The sequence below is a fragment of the Anopheles nili genome, chromosome 2 (assembly GCF_943737925.1).
Source record: "Anopheles nili chromosome 2, idAnoNiliSN_F5_01, whole genome shotgun sequence".
NCBI lineage: Eukaryota > Metazoa > Arthropoda > Insecta > Diptera > Culicidae > Anopheles > Anopheles nili.
The window spans coordinates 5,088,463-5,110,144 of record NC_071291.1 but is presented as its reverse complement, the minus strand read 5'-3'; the positions used below and the strand labels follow the sequence as shown (position 1 = coordinate 5,110,144).

Below are 21,682 nucleotides of genomic sequence, written 5' to 3'. Positions count from 1 at the left end.
CAATCGCGTTATCAAACTAAACTCTGTGACTAAACGCACTAAAACGCCTGTGTCGACCAAACTCGTCCTCTGCTCCTTGACCTCGATGCTTTCATTATGGGGGTGTTTGCTTGATTTGTGGCGCTGATTTATACGATGTGGATTCCTATACGAGCGGATTCAAAAAACTTTCTATCCCACTTTTTATATGTATATATACTTTTTGTTTTGTATTCTAATGTTTCTGTTTTCCACACAAATGTTGTGTTTCATGTGTGAGCGTGTGATTTGTTTGTGTGCTGTAATTTCCCATTTCTCCCTGGCTATACGAGAATGGGTTTTCATGTTTTTTTTTGTTATCTCCTCTTCTGCTACTATTAAGCCATCGCGTGTGTGAGTTTTCCGCTCATTCACTCAGAGTGTCACTCCGGGTCGGTATAAATACTACGGTAATACTTTTTTTTTAAAGGACATCGATTAACATGATTGCGACTCGTGTAAATGTGTGTGGCATTCTGGTGGAGAAAGTGGATGTGGGGTTTGTGGTGCGTGTTTGTGTGATTATGGTCTGTTTTACAGCAGCACGTGTGTTCTACTCATCCTTCGGGATGAGCCTCCCTTGTCGCCCGTCACCAAAGGGTGATGGGCTTCTCTGTGCCGAGGTTGATAGCTTCGTTAGTGTAAACGTATGTATGTAGAGTAACGAAACAAGAGGAGCGCTTTCCCGAGTATCAGTTGACATAGTGTCGATGAGAAGAAGAAACAAAAAAATGGTTGTTCATTGTTGTGTTTTGGGTGTGTCCAGCCGGCCAGCAAAAATACGAGTACAAAATAGGATACGCCTCCTCGGGAACAGCTCGGAACCGTGCCGGGCCGGGTGTGCTTACTTGTAGGGGTGTCCGTGTTGTTCTGGTGGTCGCTTGGGTGTGGCTTAGTTTTGGCTACTTCAGTTGGATTAGATCGGCGGGGCAAAGATAGCAAAAATGGGCAAGAAGCAACACGTGGTCTAGCGCGCGTGTGGAGTCGACCTCCATTCACGGGCTTCCGGGCTCGAAGCGAGTTGGCTATTGACTGCTGGTGCGCCAATCGTGGCTCTACTTGGGCTTTGGTATCAGGGTCGCATATCGGGGGTCGCATATTCTCTTAACGGATGGAATGCAGTTTCCAGCGCAGCACGAAGTACGCGATGACGCGCAGCGCGATGAAGAAACCGAACAGCGCGGTGGCATCGATCCAGTACTCGGCGTTGTCCATCGACATCTCCTCGAGGAACTTCTTTGGGCTGCGGAAGTGGCAGTAGATTTCGGTGCAGGCGAGCTTCGCCCGATCCATGCCGTACACCGAGACCATCGCACCTTCGAACCCGTACCGGACGTAGCTGACGTAAGTCACCCACTGTAGATAGCTCGGGATGACGTCGAAGTTGACGAAAAAGCCCGAGAACAGGATGATCGGTATGGTCGAGACGGGGCCGAGAAACACGCCCGTTTCGACGCTCATACCGGCACCGATCAGCAAACCGAGGCTCTGCGCTACCAGCGAGGTCAGGATGCAAATCAGCACGAACATGCCGACCCGTTTCGGATCCATTGGTTGGGATGTGAGATAGTATACCACGATCACGTACACGCTCGTAAACAGCACCTGTGAAGAGTGAGAGCGCGAGTGCATTAGAATTGTTCGTTGGGCTGATAGGGATGCTAGGGATGTGCAATGGACGCTACCTGAAATGGAAGATCTGCGATCGTCTTGGCGAAGTAGAACGACTTGAGCGAGTACCAGTAGTTGAGATGTTCGCGCACAAAGACGGCCATTTCTGTGGGAACTAAAGACCAATGGCAAAGAGCGATCGTTAGCGTTAAGATCTGCACGTTAAACCTTGCGAATGAAATACTTACAAGTGAGTATCGTCGGCATCATTGCGGTGAACATGGTGAACATCGTGGTGAAGAAGATACACCCTGCATTGCTCATGATCTTCGACGCGTCATTACCGATGTCGTAGTAGATCATACCGATGATCGCTCCCACGATGACGTGCGATAGAAGGCGCATCTGCGTGAGCGTTTGATCGCGCATGATCGTGATCATCGTGCGCTTGAGCAGGATCCAGAACTGCATCCAACCGGAGGTCGGAAAACCCGCCTGCTTCTTGGGCATCGTTATGCTAACGCTCTCGGTTGAGTCGAGCAGTGACGTGGTGCAGGTCGCCTTACAGCTTGTTTGGTTCTGTGTGGACCCACCGGGCGCTAGAAGTGGCCCACTTAACACCTCCGTGGGAGGATTCACCAGCGCACCTCCCGAACTACCAGTCAGCGGTGTCGTCGTTGCTGCTGTCGTCGTGGCGGCGTTGGTCATGGACGTGACGGTGGGTTCTACTCCATTTCCCGGGACGATCTTACGATCGGTGTGAGTCGCTCCCACGGTGGACTGTTTGCTTTCGTTATTCAGCTGCGCTTCGGGAGCCGGTGGCATGCTGATGGTGGTGTACTCACCCGTGGAGACCACCGTTTTTAGCAGCGCAAGATCGTCCTCACGATCCGCTGGCCCGGTCACGGTGCCATCGAGCGAAACGTTCTTGTGGGAGGTGCTTTTGCTTTGCGCAAGCGGTTGATTGTAGTTGTTGCACTTGCCGTTGTTGACGGCCGTCACTAGTTTGCTATTCCAGTCGCCATGCTCACCACAGGCCACCTCCATCACTGGAAGAAGGAAAGATTCGCGAACATAGGGACAAACCATTAATGTTTCATCTCGAGTGGAGTAAAAACGGCCACCTTACCATAGTTAGCCGGGTTGTGATAACTTGGACACTCGAGACCCAGCGAAGCGAGGAACGGCACGAGCCCGTTCACACGCCCCTGATAAATGCACTGGCCCTCAGCCAGCACGTACAGATTGTCGAACAGCTCGAATATCCTGGCCGATGGCTGATGGATGGTGCAGACGATCGTGCGGCCACCGCGAGCTAGCGATTTGAGTAGTGCGATCAACTGCGAGCAGGTGGAACTGTCGAGACCGCTTGTCGGTTCGTCGAAGAACATCACCGGCGGGTTGTTGACGAGCTCGAGCGCGATCGACAGCCGTTTTCGCTGGCCACCGGAGAGATTGAGCGTGAGCGTACTGGCCGCATCCAGCAGACCGAGCGTCTCGATGATCTCCTCCACGACGGCACGCTTCGCCGACACGGAGATGTCCTTGCCGAGCTTCAAGTTGGCCGACACCATCATCGCTTCACGTACGGTCAGATAGGGCAACAACCGATCGTCCTGCATGATGTAGCAGGACAGCTTGCGGAACTTGCGCAGATTACGGTCCTTGCCGTTGATCAGCACCGATCCGCTGAGGTGTGACGTTCTGGAACAGTTCACGGGGGTCATTGAAGACGCAATCGTTTGGCAACGGTGACGGTACTTACTTGTAACCGGCGAGAATGTTCATGAGTGTGCTCTTGCCGGCACCGGACGGTCCCATGATGGCGGTCAGTTCCCCGGACCGGAACTTCCCATTGATGCCCTTGAGTATGGTCTTGTAGCCACGCTTGTGACCCTCGGACACCGAGTACGACATGTCAAGGAACTGGATGTCGATCGGGGGTCTCTTTGGTAGGTGCGTGAGTGATACCATCGGTTTCTTTTGTCCGTTGCCATCGCTGTTGTTAAGCACCTTCCGTACGAGCCCGTGCGCCAGGTTCGAGTCCTTCGTCTGTCCGTTTGTCATGATGGCTCCGTTACAGAGAGCGCTCTGGGAATTCCTGTAATGGGCAGAGGCAAGAGTAAGCGCGATAAGCTTAGGTTGGCTAAAATAAAAACATCAAGGCTAAAATGAGCCACCGCGCAGCATGTACGGATTCGGTTACGTGATTTCGAGAGGTTTATACAGTAGTGTACGATTTGGCTTCGTTTTCCGGTGTACTTTGAATCGAAAACCTCGGGACTGAGCTCATAAACCGGGCAAAATGACGCCACAAAGTCGTTCTCCGGTTGGAATTTAACGAGCTCCAACAATTAGCGTGTCGTAAACGGCAATTAATTCGTCATCTCGGGCGACAAAACGTCGCAGCCGGGCTTAATTTTGGTTGCCCCTGCGTGAAGAAGGTGACGAATTGAACGCATACAAATAAACAAAAAACCGCCTCATGTTGGCGATGAAAAATAGCTCATTAAGAATCATTTTAGGGGTGAGGCTGGAATTGCCTAAAACTTTGCTTTTAATGGTGGAGGGATCCTTCGCGGCGCTTCGATGAGGTAGAAGTTTTTCATTGCGGTAAAAGATGGCAGTTTTGGGGGTAGTTTTTTCTGTGCATCAGCTTTCTCAAATCCAACGCGATTATGATCCATAAAGCGTTCGTTTGGGTGGCGCTATTCGCTGCCCTTTAGCTGGAATACTTTCCTGTAAATCCCTCGACAGGTATGGCGGATTGATTGGCGATGATTTGTATCGTGAAGGTGTGCTCTTTGCGTCCCAAGCGCACCGAATGGCGCCCGTTAACGTAATCGATGCCGAAGGGCGATATTTCCCACCGCGCGACCGTTACATAAACGTCCGCCTCTACTTCCGGTTCACCGTGTAACGTTTCGCTCCGTTCTGAAATGTCGTTCGGCCGTTCGTTCGGTCCTCTGGTGGACATCGATCAAAGCAGCAACAAAGCCGGTCCTTCCCTTTTGATGTTCTGACGGGGTTTTTCAGAAAGGACTACGTTGGCATATTCCGTTGGGTGGATAAATTATGCCCGAAACTGAACCACCGGATGGCGGGACTAAACGAATAAGCACGGTGTGCACGGTTGGCTTCCGATGCAGGGAGAGGGTTCAAATTTTTTAGACGAACAAACAGGGGACAAACAAAAAAATACACCAGTAATATAATAAATCGATTTCCTCGTTCTCCACCACACGCGGCCCCCGAAACGTGTCTAAATGTGCCACCTTGTCGCTGGATGATGAGGTGGAAAAATGGAGTGGAAATTTTAATTAAAATTAGCCACCTTTCTGAGGCGCGGAAGGAAACCCGCGAACCGTACCTACGCTTTGCGGCATGGCGTAGAATCGTGACCGGAGGTGATTAAATTTCTCCATCCGATTCCGTTTGCACGGGGCGGTTGAATCCGGTAGAACTATGTGCCGGTGGGGAGAGTGTATCGTGTGTCATGTTCATCCGAAACGTTTCGGAAGTGACATCATTTCTAATTAATATACATTTGCAACTCGCTAGAACCAGCCGACTAAATGATGCGCAGTGATGGTAGGCATGCATCAAAAAGAACTCTAGAGTGTCCTGGGCTCTTCGTTTCATTTATGAGTGTTTTTGTTGATGATGGTTGCGTGCTCCACCTCAGGAGATATTTAGTGTGGGCTACAACCGGTGAGTTCCCGTTGACGGAGGGACTTGTTAAAACCATGATGAATTCGCACCGGGAGCATTACGTTCGGGATGTAATGAAGTACATAAATCATCGCGTTAAATTGTTTGTTGCCCCGTTCATTTGCTGAAACCCCGCACGTGACCAATACGTTTGGGTGCCATATTGAATACCCATCTGTCATCATCTGTCAAACGTGTCCCTAGTGGCGGCGCAAATTGACAGCGGCGGCGTAACGAATAGTACACCGGTGGGAATCGAATCTTGGTTGCCATGGTTTTCCGCTATCCAAGTGACATTTGGGTAATTGGGAAGAAACATCATTGCGCTATATTTTCTGTCTTTGTTTGCATCGTAAACACTCACACACACACACAGTTTCACGCACGCACCAAAAATACCAAAAAAAAAGTAGACTCCAATCAGATACTAATCGCACACACAGTCTTTGCTTAAGGAGTTCGTTTTCTTACCAAATGTACGAGCTCTGCGCCATGTCTCCTCTGCAAGCCCTTTCTGGCCCTTCGGTTACGCTTCGACTGCTGTCCGCACCTTACCACGGCCAACCGTACACTAAAATGCAGAAGCTGAATCGATCGGGCTGCGGTACCGCGATGCGAGATCGTTCCTAAGGACGTTCCACGCCTGATAACCGCCCCAGCTGAGGGTCGCATTGTGTTTGCTTTGCTAATCGCACGGGCATCGTTGATGGGTTATTGTTGTCGACCTCCCCCACACCTTGGGAGTGGGAAAATGAGCGTGCCTGGATAGGGTTGAACCCCCGTTGGAGACATGGTTCAAGAAACGCGATTTTCGCATCGCCCACGAAACGAAACCGGCAATGAATCGATCCGGATCAGGCCAGCAGCGCCCGATTAGCGGTTTGGTGCGTAATCACACTTCAAGGGCCACTCGGAATCGGCCCGTGGCAGGATCGGTCATTGCAACACCGACAACCTGATAAGCCTGGTGGTTTCGGCCATTACTCAACCGCTCGAAATGGAAGGAACCACCGAAAAATCAGCCAGCAGAACGAACGTCATCCTAAGCAGCACCCAGCAGCCGCTCGGTGGCTTCGCTCGTCACTCGTCAGCGAACAATTCCTCACACGGCCACGACCGTGACATGAATTTGAACCCTTTTCGTCCGTCCCACCCGGCCGATTATCGCGCCGTTTGAGTACGGCCAAGCACTTTGCAGCTGCTGCATCTGAATTTCGTGTGTCCAACAGAAGTGAGTGTTGCTGTTTTTTTTGCTCTCGCTTCTTCTTCTTCTTCTTCGTTCACCTCTATCCGCCATTGCTCATTTGCCGGCCGATTATCAGCAAGCGCGCACACGAGCGTTATTGGGCAGGACGCGATCGTCGGTACACATGCACTAGCCGAAATCGAATTCCTAAACCCAGGACGATTGCGATTGCGAGAGAGAGAGAGAGAGAGAGAGAGAGAGAGAAAAATGCGGATTTAAAAATAACAATCCACGCGAACTGACCATTCCCCATCGCGCAAGGGCGCAAAGGACACGAGAAATCGCGGGCGGTGGGTGCTCAATACGTGTTGGGTGGGGGTGTTTTGTGTTTTTTACGATCCCAACCCCATCCCCCATCCCCCCACCCAGCTGGCATACGTTTGGTGGGTACTTCTTTTTTTTTTTTTCTTTTGCTTGTTCTTTCAACGATCCCGGGTGCATTTTTGATAGCGAATAAAATCGAGAAATACGCCCCGGGGAATGCCATGACGAAGCCGGAATCAGATGTGCTCGGAACACACACCCCTGATGGGGTTGAAAATATTTACAGCGCGCAGCCAACCCGGGGGAAGGGACGAACCGAAAGGCTTTCCGATAAATGTTCCCTTGGCCTGAGAACAGTCAGGAGCGCGCACCATCATCATGCCATCGAATTCCAATGGATTGATTTCGAACCCAAAAGGAAAAACAAAAAAACGCCAAACGCCGTTTCGTACGAGGATGTTGTTTGTTTACATTCCCTGGCGTGCGCGCGTGTTTTTGCGGCTCGAATCGATAATCGGGCGGGAAGAAATGCTCGCTAGTAGTGCTGCGCTGTAATATGACGAATGGTCGCTTATGTTGTCGCAAAATGTGATAAAGAAATAATTTACCCAGAGCGCGCGCAATGAAAAATGATTCCCTCCAACCCGGGGGAACGCGTTGGTTATCCATCTCCGGTAGGCATTCCGGCGCTACATTTCATGCGCTTTGTGGGCAGAATAAACAATAATTGACAGCTATCCGGTCGGGTAGCAGTACAACGCCTGGTTGGCCACGCGCATCCACCGGTGCCATTCGCTAACGAGCATTCAAATTAAATGACTCAGCGGCAACTAAAACAGGGAAAGACTGTGCCGTGTTTCACCGGGGTTCCCTCTCTATCTCTCTCTCACTCGCTCTATCGTGTCCATCGATTTATCTATCCGCTTAATACGGTCGCTCACACGAAGGATGTGATCAAAACGATAGCTTGAAGCGCGTGCGTGCGCGTTCGATAAGCGCCTCACGGTTGGAGCATGATTTTTCCATTCCCAATCGGTCGATAAAACGTACATTGCACATCCTCACGCCGGATCGGGAGTGGGTGTCGAGCGGACGTTATACGCGAGTACCTTTTAACCCAAACAGCGGGAGAATGATGCTTGAAGTTGCCCAAGCTGACCGTATCCGCGCCGAAATCGCACCGATTGGCGTAAAAGCTTAGATTGTAGTGGTTGTCGCAGCATAGCTGATAGATCGTTGTCCCTTCGACGGTGTCGTCCAGATCCTCGAGGCTGCTACATCCCGAAGGAGGAAGTGTTCCCAACCGGCCTTGGGAAACGCAACCAACCGAACGCTCGGGCACATCCTTTTGCTGTTCCTCAATCGGATCGTCGTCGGGTTGTTCGTTGGTCATTCTTTTTTTTTTGCTTCTCGTACACTTGGGATCTTTGGCACTTATTCCCCCTTGGTTTTTGTTCGTTTCGTTCGCACCGACACCTTAACACCGGTTCACCGATCGCGTTGAATGATTCCGACGTACTGAACCCCCCACGGTGGTTGGCTGGAGCGAAAAGCTCGCACCGACGGAACCGATCTTGATCACGTTCGATGGTCGTTCAACGTTCGCCCCGGGTACCCCGTTCAATTAGACCCGAGGGCAAGTGGTGTAGCGCAATGGTTGTTCAATTTCCCCACGGGTGATTTTGTTTGTGGGCGGTGACGGCGTCGTCGGCGTCGTCGTCGTCGTCGCTCGATCAATGGGCGACGATTAGATCGCACGTCGGAAAGGCACCGAGAGAAAGAGAGAGAGAGAGAGAGTGCAACTACTGCAGCAAGGAGTGAACGCCGGCAAAATGGACACACGTTCTTGTCCCAAGACGCGGTCGGTGCAAACTAATTGACTTCTGATGGACATCACCTTTGTTTTGCTTGCTGCATCGCGCCTGGAGTTGTGACACCATCCGGTGGCAGTGTGGCCGGTGGCCAGTCAATTAGATTCAATTTAGATTTAATTCCTCGTAGGAACATCACGGTAGAAGGAAGTTGGCGCTAGCGTTTGAGGGCAGTAGAAGTAGAAATTGGTCTCTTGCGGGGTTGGACAGACTGGCCCAGGTGCAGTGTAAGTAACGACCGCAGGGTTCGCTCCAAAGTCCGTTTCGTTTGAGAGAGACAGAGAGAGAGAGAGTGAACGAGAAAGGCGACACAGTGTGAGAGATCAATTCATCGTTGAGCGTTGGGAAAATGTATCCCCCAATGATGCTTTTTTGTGTGTTCTAGAAAAAGACAGATTTATTAAAGTAATGGCGAAATGTTTTGCTGCAACAAGGCATTCTTCCTGGTATTTGTGGCGAGATGCATTTTGTGCTCATAGCTTCCCAATCAGTTTCTCCATTGTCCTTGCGAGGTTGAAATGCACTCTCAAAGCGAGTGTGTGGCTGTTTTGCTACGAAGTAATGCATTCGAAGACATTCTCACAAATCTCGCCAAACATACGCTCACGCCATAGTTCATCCGTTTGGTTTTTTTTTTCATTTTTATATTTTACCCTTGTCCACCACAACGACCAATGGAATGGCATGGGGTGGTGGAATTATGGCTCCAGTCCAAAGTTATGATGCTTCCGCATGCATTTGTCCTGTTTCGTCTCCTTTTGTTCTACCCGATTCCCATCACAAATGCGATACCGCACCGCGAGTCAAGGCATGAATGCACTTTAGATTAAATTGCGCCATTGCTGCCCTATTGCAGCCACACACATCTTCGTTGCGCCATCATCTCCGGCACAATTTCCGGGAGCTCTACGCCTGAGGAATCATCGAGAAACGCGCCTCCACCAACACCGTGCACCGTGCAGATCGAGCTGAACAAGTACAATCGAATTAAACGCTTCTTTCCTTACTGAGGCTTGTGGCCTTCCGCGGAACGACGGTTGTCCATTGTCGGTCGCTGGAGCCAAGGTCTCGATGTTATTCGTGTTTTTTTTCGTTCTTTCGCTCACTTCCCGAATGCATCCCGGACGTGTCTTTGTTGCAATGGCAACGGGTAATGCTTCCTGGTAGCGAGCCAGGATACCATCAGGCACCAGCCACCAGGCGTCTCCATCGGGATCGTTTTTGGGAGTTTTTTTTTTGCGAGTTTGACTATGGCTATCGCATGCCATGATCACGTATTTGCTACGTGAAAAGAGACCCTGCGCGCAACATAAATCATCCGCAAAAGGATTATAATTAAAAGCACAGTTCTAGTCCGCTTGGTCTATTTATTTTTTGCTTTTGCTTTTCTTTTAAATGTTCTCCTTCGTCCCGTTTGCATCATGATGGTGTTGGTTAGTCAACCTTGAACACACACACACACACATACACACATAAAGCCCGGAAGTTCGGGAAAGCAAAAGGCACCTCCCGCTGCCCTGATGGTCACCCCCCTCCGGTGGCTTTAATGGATGCACTATGTTTCCCGATACGACCCCGGGACGTCTTCTTGGCTTCCCGGTGACATTTCAACCGTGTCCTCTCCTCTTCACAGGCTTTCATTCGTTCCGGTTGTAAGGCAGCCTTTAGCTGCCTCAGACGAGAGTGAATAAATGGTCGCTTGCACGGGAGTGGCGCCTCGAAATATGTTAACTTTACTAAAACCAGACTTCACGGTGGAAGGTTTATTGTGCCCTCTTCATCACACCACGTCGCACGTTCGTTGCGGTCGTCCATCGGTTGACCTCGTTGGTTGGCGCTTTCGCAACGTAATGCGGGTGCGGTGGCCAGCGTGTGGTTATTGAGAGTTATGAAAATGGGTTTTTTGTTGAGAAAAACAAACGAGAAAAAGAAAATCCATCGCACGAGAACAAACGAAAAACCTGTTTGCTTTTTCAGCGCTCGTGCGGTGTTTGTTTATTTGCCGCACGGAACAAAGATGCGGCTTTTGGTGCACGTGGAAATAGAGAGAGAGAGAGAGAGAGAGAGAGAGAGAGAGAGAGAGAGAGAGAGAGAGAGAGAGAGAGAGAGTGCAGGTCAACTGTTTCCACACACTGTGTACAGTGATCATAGCGGAGGGAGGCCATTTATGAGATTTACCACGGGTTTGAAAGAAAGCAGTAACGAATTATTATAAACATTCCTCCACACAGAGAGAGAGTGAGAGTTGAGCAATTGAGGTTTCTATTGCCTACAACTCCTCCAGATTTACCGATCGAATACCGCCAAAGGGGATTTGTCCAATCGCGAAGGATAAAAGCTAATGACACAAAGGATACAAGGGATGACGTTTGCGCTTACCCGATTGTCCCGTTCTTAAGATTATCGACCAGCGTCGGTGGGGATTTGCAGCGGACGTTTTGTGTGAGCGAGTTGTACGCCACCGCCTGCAGATCGCTGCTGTTGGAGGCGTTCAGAATGTTGCAGAAGCCCGGCACGTGTGGACCACCAGCGTTGGCCCCGGTTCCGGACACAATCTGGGTAGGTGCTGGCGTCGCCGAACCGACGTGGGGCGATATGAGTGGCGCTGAAGCGGCCAGTGACGCGTTTATGTCCACAACCGACACCTCTGTGAGGCTGTCTGAAGGATGGTGCTGTTGCTGCTGTTGCTGCTGCTGTTGCTGCTGCTGGTGGTGATGATGATGGTGATGGTGATGAAGATGTGCGGGATGTGAACTTGCCACAGGCACTGGGGGTGCCGGTGGCTGATGGGGGTGGTGATGCTGTCGCACAGGGTTGTGTGGGTGTCCGTGGTGGCCGATGTTCCCGAGTATGGCACCGTCACTGTTCGTTTTTCCGGCCATCATTCCCGCAGGGTCCATTCTCGTAGAGAAGGCGGCCTAAACCTTTGGCCGAGATGTGGGGGAGGTTGTACGATCTGAAAAAGAGACGAGAGGCGAAATGGGAGAAGTGAGAAATTTAAGGGCTTTAAAACAAATTGTAAATAATTATCGGGCCGGGCGGCAAAGCAGGGCGCCAATAATTACGCCGTGGGTGCATTCGTTTATGGGCGCAATATTTATCTTGTGGTTCATTGGAAATTATGGCCCTTTTTGTTGCGAGTGTAATGCAGCGTGGGAAGCCCTTTTTTCGGACGACACTGTATCTGAGGTTGGATGGAGCTACATTTGGTACATTCTGGCTGCCATGAGCGTTCGCATTCGTTCGCATTTTGTTTATCGATCGAGAGTAATGAGTACGCAATCGGGAGGTCACACCTCACTTGGACGAAACGAGTGAAAAATTAACTGCTGATTAATACTCAAAAAAAAAGGGTAATTACCCTTTCAGTATGCTGGTATGGCTGGTGCCAAATGTTGTCGAGTTGAGCAAAATTAAGCGCGCTTGATTAACCGTCATCTTTTGATATGTGTTTAAAAGGTGCACTTTTTTTTTTGTGTTGCTACCTTTTCATTTCGTGTTCGTAAAATGAAACGAAATATATTAGTTACCAGCGAAATGTACTACATAATGAACGTTGATCGTTCAAACGTCGGTTGTTTTGCAGCAGTCATAAATGAACTGTTGTATGAGGTATGATGCACTTAAGCTTAAGCTTTTCCAGTGATGTTTGTTATTTGTTTTGTTTTGTGTTGTTGCATGAATCAAAGTAATTGGCGCTAAATTGTTTAGCAAAACTAAAATGTCTCAAGTTCTGAACGAAACCCGGCAATGCTACATACAAAATGCAGTTGTGCTGCAGGTGCCCGGTAGCAGTACCCCCGTACATTTGCCCATATACAATTTTTGTTTTCCGATACCGACAAGAGCGTTCCATAACGACGGCTTATGTAGTGTTAGGCTTACGCGGGCTAACGTCCACCTCGAAGTGGCTTCGACGGGTAAAGTTTTTGCGCAAAGAGTGATAAGAGAAATCCAATCACACTAAAAACACCTCCGGTTGCTGTACGGATGGACCGCAACTGCGCGCCCGTAGCTTGGTTCAACTTTTCGACTCGCAAATCGAACAACTTTCCAGCAGCCAGCAGCAAAATCCACCGCTGCTTTCCCTGTTTTTCTTCATCGTTCGGTGAAAACTTTTCTCCCGAACGTCGGCGTTTGGATGCACATTTTTTGTCGTCCTTCTGCTGCTGCTGCTGCTGTTGTTGTTGGTTTTAGGACAACACTTCTCTGCTACCTCGTTTGTGACTGCAAGAGATGCAGAAGCCAAGCGAGAGAGCGACCTGAAAGAGGGTCCGGTGGTCTCGTTGAGGGCCGGAAAATTGTTGCAATGTTTTTCCGTTCCTGTCCCGGAACCGATGAGGGCAAAAGAGGTGCTTATACGCGCTACCCCCATTGCATCGAGTGTCACTTGGTTCTGCTGGCGTACCCGAGAGAGAGATCCATCCGCAAAGGGATGGTTGGTTTGCGAGACCCAGGAAAAGTTGACGATAACGTCGGGAAGAGAGCGCCCATCTATAGTTACTTCTATCCGGCCGTTTCTACCGTCGGTTGTGTGTTTGGGTTTACGTTACCATTTTCTTCGAGTGTCCTTCAGCGACAACGACTGACGGAGGGGAAAAAGACGGCCAACCCAAAGACGGACAATGCAGCTGAGGCCTCCGGTTGTCGTCGATGCTGGCGAGTATGGGCGATTTTTTTACATGAGCTTCAGCCCTCTTGGAGAGACCCCATTCCTTGCTGAGGTTGGGACCGTTGGAAGGTCTTGTTTTCGCGTCGTGAGTCAACCAGACGGAAATGCCATCCATTTCGCTGAACCAGCTGAACAACCGTCGGTTCCCATGCCCGTGAACCGGAAGTGAAGCGGCAGGGAACCGACAGCAGCCCGCAGCACACCCGAGACAGTGGCTAGTATTTGCATATCGATTTGTTTGCAGCGTTGAGTTTGCCATCGTACCGGAAAGCACCGCAGGGAACACGACCTGCTACTACGACGTCGTCGGCGGCCATGGAGGTGTTGCAGCACACCCCGTTGGGACATTTGCATTTATAACGTGAAGGTTTGCTAATTGATTCGCATATTTTGGTTAAAACACAATAGGAGAGAATTTTTGGGGAGGTTTTTGTTTGTGAACCTGCTAAAAGCTAAATGAAGCTTTTTCTGTTTTTCTTGTCAAACGTTTTTTTGTGCCTCTTCGGCGGCCGGTATGCTCTATTTGCTTAGGGAAAAGCATTTTCCAATGCACACGCTTGACATCATCATCATCATACCACCATCGTTCATGTCCTGGCTGCTCGTTTGTGCAGCACACAACCATCGACTGCTGTTGCAGCAGCATGTCGCCAAAGGAAGGCATTTGTTGGGTGGTTGGGTGGGCTTTTTCCCTTCTCAGGCACACACACAGGAAGTATGAACGCCGAGCCCGGGTGTGGTGTGTCTCGCTGTCGGGAAGCGGCCTCTGAATCTGTTCTTCTGCCACTGGGAAATGCAGCATGGTGTGGCGTTTGGCCCTGAGAGTCGCGTCCTTGAACGCTGAACTTTAAAACGAATTTTCGCGCTCCACCTTCGGTCTTTCTATTTGCCTGCCGAGATTGCTGCCATTGAGGATGCTTCAATGACAACATTTTCTAACCATTCGATGCGATCGTCCCAAACGAGCAAGCGCACCGTGTAGTTTATGCAAATGAGCGCGTTCTCATTTTTCGCGCAGGATCTGCCTTTTTTTCTAGTGTTCACCCGCAATATGGCGAAAAGCCCATTCCGCCACAGATTCTGACGGGCTTTGGGCCACTTGACACAGACTGAGGGGTGTCCTCTTGGGGTGTCGTTTCGATTTTCCTCGAAACTCCCAAAAAACCCGTTCGTTTGAGGCCTGTCTGCCAACCGGCTTGACTGACACTGACAGTGATAAATTTAATCGTACCAAGCAGTTTGCTCAACTCTTTTGTGGTATTGGCCATTTTTGGGCCTGCGTCGAGCTAACTCTAAACCCCCCGGCACCGTTTTGTGTCGCCGATGTCTGGGGGGGGAACCAATGGCTCGTAACGGAAAGGTGCTAAAAAGCAAACCATCCAGCTAGATAAAAGAGCGCGGAAGCGGAACGATGCCATCGAAACCGGACGTTGAATCCGATGCCACTTTAAAAAATGCCCTCACACAAAACGACGTCGGTTAGTGTCACCTCGGCACCGTTCAAGCCGGTTTCGAATGGGCGATGGTTTTCTGCCGGACGGAGAGCAAAAAAAAAGAGAAAAGAGCACTAATGGAAAGCACACACACACAGCCCGGCGATTGGGACTGGTGGGATTGCTGGTGCCGTTTGTTAATTTTTTAAGAGGCCACCCTACTCCCTACACAAACAGAGGGCACTGATTTTTCAACCGCCACCACCATTGGCCTGGCTGACCGACTACCGGGCGGAAGTAAAAATTGATTTTCCCTTCGAATGCAAAAAAGGCCAGCCATCGAGAAAAGAGGGAGGTGGCTTTTGGCCCTTTGAGCGCCCGATAAATGGTACTGGCAAAACGAAGCAGAAATCGTGGTTAAGTTTTGTTTGTTTTAGAGCGGGAGGTTGAGCTTTGAAAGCCAAAACGATTTCTGAGAAGCGAGATATTTCCACCTTTAAATATTCATTTAAACCAGCGATCGTTCAGGTGCTTCAATTCAAATCAATTTCACCACGACAGGGATTTATGATAGAGCCAAAAAAAAACACACACGCTATCATATCAAGCACACTCTAAACTATTTAATTAGACGTCAGTAACTCTCGTGTTGTGCTTAACAAAATGCTTTAAAATGCTTCTGATACATAGTGGCTTATTCGCTTGTTCCCGTTCACGGGCATGAGATGAACGACAATCAGCCGAGAGCTGTTTTTTTATCTCCAACCACACGACCTTGAGCACCATTGATCTGATTCGTGGGAAAGGCAAAGCGGAAAGACCACTCTACCACTTCCTGGTAGCTTCCTTTCGATTACAGCACCATATGACGCTGGAAGAGATAAACCCAGTTCCTGGTACAACGAGTGCAGCTGCACTCCATGATACGCGCAATGTCCGTCATCCGAGAGCCACTACTATTCGTTAGGCAAGTGGAAGAACACGTAAAGAAGAGGACGCGCCTATCACAGGGCGGTTCCCGGCAGCACTGGCAAATTGTTACGTTTTGAATCATTAACGTTTTGCGAAGGCGAGTAATTTGCCCGCATTTCCACTGCGGCGGCCACCGACATTATTTTCCCGACGCTACGCGGTGTTGCGTTCGTCCCTGCGGCGGTTCTTTGTTCGCGTGCACTTGTCCCACGAGTGCAGCTGCACTTGTCGATGCACTCGATGCAACCGTCCCACCCGGAACGCGGTCGTCGTCGAGTGCGTTGGCACGAGCCTCGTTGGATAAGCGAGGACCCATGGCACAGTGGTGATGATGTCCCATTTTTGTCTGCTTGTGTCGGCCATTTTTCGTCCCTTTCGCATCGTTCTAATGCACGTACCGTTGCATCCTAGTAACGGGGGAGGAGCTTTGGGGTGTCCGTCTTTATTTCGTTTGCTGTCAGTTGCAATATGCTCGAATCTCGAAGCTGAGCTGAGAAATTCATCGTTATCCGCGCGCGCGTACGTTGTTTGCACGCCTGTATGAGATTTTGATCCTTTTTTCCCTTTCAAAATAGTGTACCAAGAACCGAACGTCAAGGATCGAAAATCCGGAACCGGTGTGTGTGTGTGTGCGTTGTGCAGCGCAAGCAAACATGATATGACAATCGGGAACGTTGCACTGGTAGCGGAGAGATCGATTGCATTCAAACAAGCAGACAAACTGGGTGTGGGCAACATCTGCACAATTTTCCCATGATTTATTGGCGTGCAATTTTCCGCGGAAACGAAATGCAATCCAACCTTACCCAGTCGGGGGCCATGTTGCAGTTGGACTGAGACAGGGCAAAAGTTACTAAACGTGCATTCAAAAAAAAAGGCGAGGAAATAAAACCAATAAAACGAAGCATCAGAGAGAGAGAGAGCTGGATTCATTGAACGCCGGAAGCGATGGTCGCATGGTTGCAATCGAATGCAATATTGACTAATCACTCGTTGATGCGGAGATTGAAGTGAATGTTATCTTGTTTGCTATGCGGAAAAGGCTGATCCTGGTGGAAGGCAAAAAAAAACGGCGCAGACAAACATTCATGATGGGATGGGAGTGGATTATCGATGGCGTACGATGATGCTCGTTTGAGGTTGCATTGTGGCTTATTGGTTTTTGTCATCGGAAACGAGGTTTGTTTATTTATGCTTATCGTCAAAAAGAAGGTCACTGCCGTCAAAATCAAGGAACCGCGGAAATCAAGGCACCACTCCCCTGTGGAGAAGCCTGTGAGAAGCCATGCTAAGACAAAAGCGCACACATACACCAACGATCGTAACGATTTTGGTTCGTCCGCCTATGACACCTTAACGTCGGCGCGCTGCTACGTTACACGAACCAGCGCGCTTATGGTGACACTCGGGAAGGTGGGAGTACATTTTAATTATGCAATAATCCCACGACCACCCACTGAAACGCGAACAATAGGTCCTTGGACGGACGCAGGACGGTTCTCTTCTTTCTTCACGAATCGGTATCCGAAAAGGAAAAGTCGATCATTGCTGCCACCCAGGGAGAAGGATTTTCCTTCCTTTCGGCTGTGCAACGTGCGTTCGCGGTTCGTTTACTGCATTAAATCGGGAAGCCATATCGCAGGCACAGGCCACAGGCGGTGCAAGGCCACATGTTTCCCCGAGGTGGGTGGATGTAATATGCTATGGTCTCCTCTCTGTTACTTCAGACTCGGGTGCCTTCGAGAGTTCAAGTGCCAATGGGGAACCGCGTGGCCTCACAGCCATTCGTCGTAACGACGACTCATCGCGGTCTAGAACGGTGGTAGAGGCAAAAATCTAATAAGAGCACCGACGAGCAGTGCGATTTCGTTTGCGAAAAGTCACGGATTAGCGATCGAAGGTATTTCGCTGTATGGCAAACGAAAGCCCCATAAACAGTAGCCAATCGAACCGGCGTTTGGCTGACGGACATCACGTAATAATTGCAACAAACCGTGCGCCCCCCCCCCCCCATCATCATCATCATCGTCAATCATCATCGCACATCGATCATCAATTTTTGTGCTCGTTCGCCGTGCACGATCAGTTTGGTTGAATGAGCCAATAAACCCCAGGGCGTCCGAAATCACAAAAATCGCGATAAATCGCCTTCCTAACAAAGCAAAGAGCTCCGGCTCGCGGAGAGCTTCCTATCGTTCCCGGAAAGGCCCGGGTTGTGTTATTCTTTCTCGCATTTTTGGTTTTTTTTGCTTATCGATTATCGAATCAATCACCGGCCGCAACTGGGGGTAGCATTGTGGATCGTGGATTAGTCTCGCGTAACGCGCTTCCGAGCGAGCCGGTGTTCGAAAATCCGACAGCGAGAGACTCATAAACCTTGATTAAAACACGCCAAACCTCCCGGCGCCCGGTTTGGTCTATTGGGCTTTTGCACCGTGACACAGACATCGTTCGCTATCTGATGCGATTCGTTCGTTCGGTCCGATTGCCGTTCTGTGTGGTGCGGTTTAAACTCAAAATTTCCCGCGTGTCATGCTGTTTATTGCTGTTGTTCACCTGTCAGCACAGTCTCACCGACGCGGTTTTGCCGCAAAACCGATCCACTGGAATAACCTAGTTCTGGTGTGGGTTTCCAACGACGTGCTTAAGATCGAGGGTTTTACTGCTCAACCAAAAACGGAAGCAACACTCGGGAAAGTCCTTTCTGGCGCCGAAAAAAACAAAGAAAAACGAGGTCAGTTTGCTCCGACAACCATCGATTTCCCATCACTTCCGGGTGGAGACGCGCGGCGGACACACGCCGAGTGGCCGCGGGGGGATGCGTATTGAATTGATTTTTAACAGGCGCACGTGCAGAAGAACTGTGCCCCAGAGTGCGTTGCCAAGCACGCACCTGACCCACAACAGTCGCTTCCGGACGTGTCGATGGCCTCTTATCGACAATAGCAATAGCCGACTTTCGGTACGTCAGATAGGGACTTCCGATAACGCATGAGGGTGTTTTCCCGAAGAAGCAGGTGTGTGACGCACCTGGCACGTACTGGGCCAACACACTCGAGTGCACCGTGCACTCGGCCAGTCAAAGGTTCACGCAATATCACAAATAACCAACGCTTATCGGTCGATTGATACCCTCGGTTTTTTTTTTTGCAATACCTTCGCTTGTTCACCCGAACCTGGCCTCTGGCCAGTCACCGCAAGTGCACAGGGGTATCTTTTCTTTCACCTTCGTCTTCTTCTTCTTCTCTATCTCCCTCCAACTCGCACTGGTAACACCCCGAAGCGTCGATAAGACACCATGGTGCGCGGATCGTGAAGGTCAATTCGTACGAAGGATGTGATTAGGCGAAGCCTCGGTTGGTTCGAACGCTAATCGCGAAATTGCGAACGACGCACCGTTAAACAAGGCAGGTGTGGAATTAGGGGGCGCGAATAAAAAGATAAGTGGCCGGCGAGAGATAAGGTCCTTGGCGTGGTCCTGGTCCTAGGGACAACAGGTGGTGCGCGCTCTTATCGCCGACGTTGATCTCCGGTTTCTGAGCAGCGCGCACACTCCGGGGCGTTTGGAGTGGTTGGTATTTTAATTGACCCATTTTTAGGGCAGGTCTCAAGCCTCACAAGTAGACCACGAAAGCGAGAGAGAGAGAGTGAGAGAAAGGATGTGCAACTTGAGAAGCTTCAGCGGACGATTTCGCATTCCTTCAGCGGTGTACATCTCTTGGAAAGTCGATGAACTTGCTCGGATCCTTTTCCACTAAGAACAGTTTCACAGGGAAGAAGACAGAGCATAGTTTGGCCAAAAATATGCGCCACTGTGCAAATAGTGCCCGGCAAAATGGCTCTGGGGCGAGATTGATGGTTGGGTTCGGTTCGATCCGGACTTCTGACTTTTCAAACATTCGCCGACGGGCGCAATACATCCCCGTGTAGGGATGCGGTGAAGCAGAAAGCTTGTTTGCGTTATGACTCATCTGTCTGGCACGAAAGAAGCGAGGCTGGAGTGTCCGGGTTTGGCTCCAATGCCGCGAAATACCGGAGATGATTGAGTGAAGCCCGTTCGCTCCATCCCAGTTCCTTCCGTGAACGTTGCCTGGAAGATGGCTTGATTTCGGTACGTATTCGTCATTTGAGGTGATTCAAGACGAGGCGATTTCTCTGTTACACGATTCCGATTTACGCATGACTTACTCATTAACAAAGGAAAAAAGTCTAAACCAGATAAATCGTACTAGAACGAAGTAGTCACATTTCGCGTGAGTCAACTAACTTGCCCAGTTTAGTATGACAAACAGTCAAATAATTGAACGGAATCAACAGTGACCAATATATGTGTTCATTTAACGACAGATATCGTCCTCAAAGATCCACGCGCACCCAACAGGATTTCCAGCGAATTCTACCAGGACACATAAAGCTTCTTTGGGGGCATAAAGCTCTGCGAATTCGACACATATGACTAAACAGGCTTGATGCCTTGCTCGTTTCGGTTGGTTTCGGTCCGATTGAGATTGCTTTGGCTTCTCATGCGACCAACGGTTAAATTGCGGGTTCTATCGCAAGGCAACAGACCACGAAACAAGCCGCAAGGATACGACTTCCGGACGCGGGTGACATTTCGCACATCGATCGCTATCACCGTCGAGGAGATGTGCGTGTGCGGGTGTGTCCATTTAATTAGCCGCATCTCGAACGGTTGCCGTCTTGCCGCTGGACCTTCGCGGATGTGAAGGGAAGCATTACTTACGTTCGTGCAAGCCGCAGGCAGAGAAGCTCCCCGGTGGCAGGATACGGGAGCGAATCCTTTCCGCTGGGATTGCGCTGTGTGCGGGGGAGACGATATTGTTTTTCCCACGCGTGTTTCGTCTAACTCCAAAGGGATATCCAGAGAGAGTGAGAGAGAGAGAGGGATAACCTTCGCTTTGGTTTATCTCCTGGCCCGTACTCTCCTTCGGATGACTTTGCTGTTGTCGTGAATCCTTCCTCCCTTCTCTCGCTGTTGGCGAGGGCCTGGGGTGGCTAATACTGTTGAATAATAAATCTGTGGCCCTGCGCCACCACCACCTTACACCCTTGCAAAGCGGCCCGACCGTGTGGACGCGCGTGGATTCGAGGGATATTTATTTTTCTTCTGTTTGCTTCCTTTTTTATTATTTTTTGCAACCAAACCAAACCTCCCCACACGAACTCACTGGAGGTTGGGGCGATGGCAGCGGAAGTCGTCCTGCACAACAACACACACACTGATGGCATACACACTCATTCGTGGAAAAAATCCCTTTGCCGGTGGTTTCGCACAAATGCACCGAAGAGAGGGAATTCGTTGTTTGTTTCTTGCCCTTTGCGTGCTCTGATTTATGGAAGGGATATTTTTTTTTCGTTCTGCGTGACGTTTTTGCACTGGAGAACCGAGCACGGATGTTCGGCACGGCACACACACACACACACACACTTGCTTTGCTAAGCACTTTCCGCCTATACACGCGCCTAAATGATGCACTTTGCACCGAACATTGACGCCACCAACCGACGTACCGATTGGGGCGCTGCGGGCTGGGAAATCGATCAGCTTGACATCGCAATTTTCACGCCACACGATCGAGAGCGGAACGAGAACCACCGACTACTGCACTTATCACACTACACTTAGCACACGCTGGCACTGGCTGAAGGAAGAAGAAGAAGGAGAAGAAGATGTAGAAGGTTTGGAGCGTCGATTCCCTGACCTAATCTAGGTGGCTATCAGTTAAGCGTGGCGTGTGTCGTTGGCCATTTTCCACTACGAGCACAATGGCGCTGCTGGTGCACGGGAAAAAACCGTAACATCCCGCCTCAAGTGCGCTGATGACGCTGACGGCAATGGATGGGATAACAAGCGAACCATCAC

At 50.1% G+C, this 21,682-nt stretch overlaps 1 protein-coding gene across 1 annotated transcript; it reads right to left on the bottom strand.

Annotated features, from left to right (window-relative positions):
* Window positions 1-1,122: 1,122 nt before the first annotated feature.
* On the bottom strand, window positions 1,123-20,592 carry LOC128721009 (ATP-binding cassette sub-family G member 1-like). The gene is made up of 7 exons (XM_053814710.1): window positions 20,543-20,592; window positions 11,101-11,677; window positions 3,395-3,730; window positions 2,759-3,333; window positions 1,878-2,678; window positions 1,704-1,804; window positions 1,123-1,623 (listed from the first exon to the last, which is right to left on the bottom strand). Exons 2-7 carry the CDS (start codon window positions 11,619-11,621, stop codon window positions 1,123-1,125), a joined length of 2,835 nt encoding a protein of 944 aa, XP_053670685.1. The 5' UTR covers window positions 11,622-11,677; window positions 20,543-20,592.
* Between the last annotated feature and the right edge of the window lie 1,090 nt (window positions 20,593-21,682).

Bases quoted from the DNA above. Each gene is read 5' to 3' on its own strand.
- LOC128721009 (XM_053814710.1), bottom strand. From the start codon at position 11,621: ATGGACCCTGCGGGAATGATGGCCGGAAAAACGAACAGTGACGGTGCC. The intron at 3,731-11,100 runs GTAAGCGCAAAC...TGCCCATTACAG, and splicing joins CTTAAGAACGGGACAATCGG to GAATTCCCAGAGCGCTCTCT. The intron at 3,334-3,394 runs GTAAGTACCGTC...GAACTGTTCCAG, and splicing joins AACATTCTCGCCGGTTACAA to AACGTCACACCTCAGCGGAT.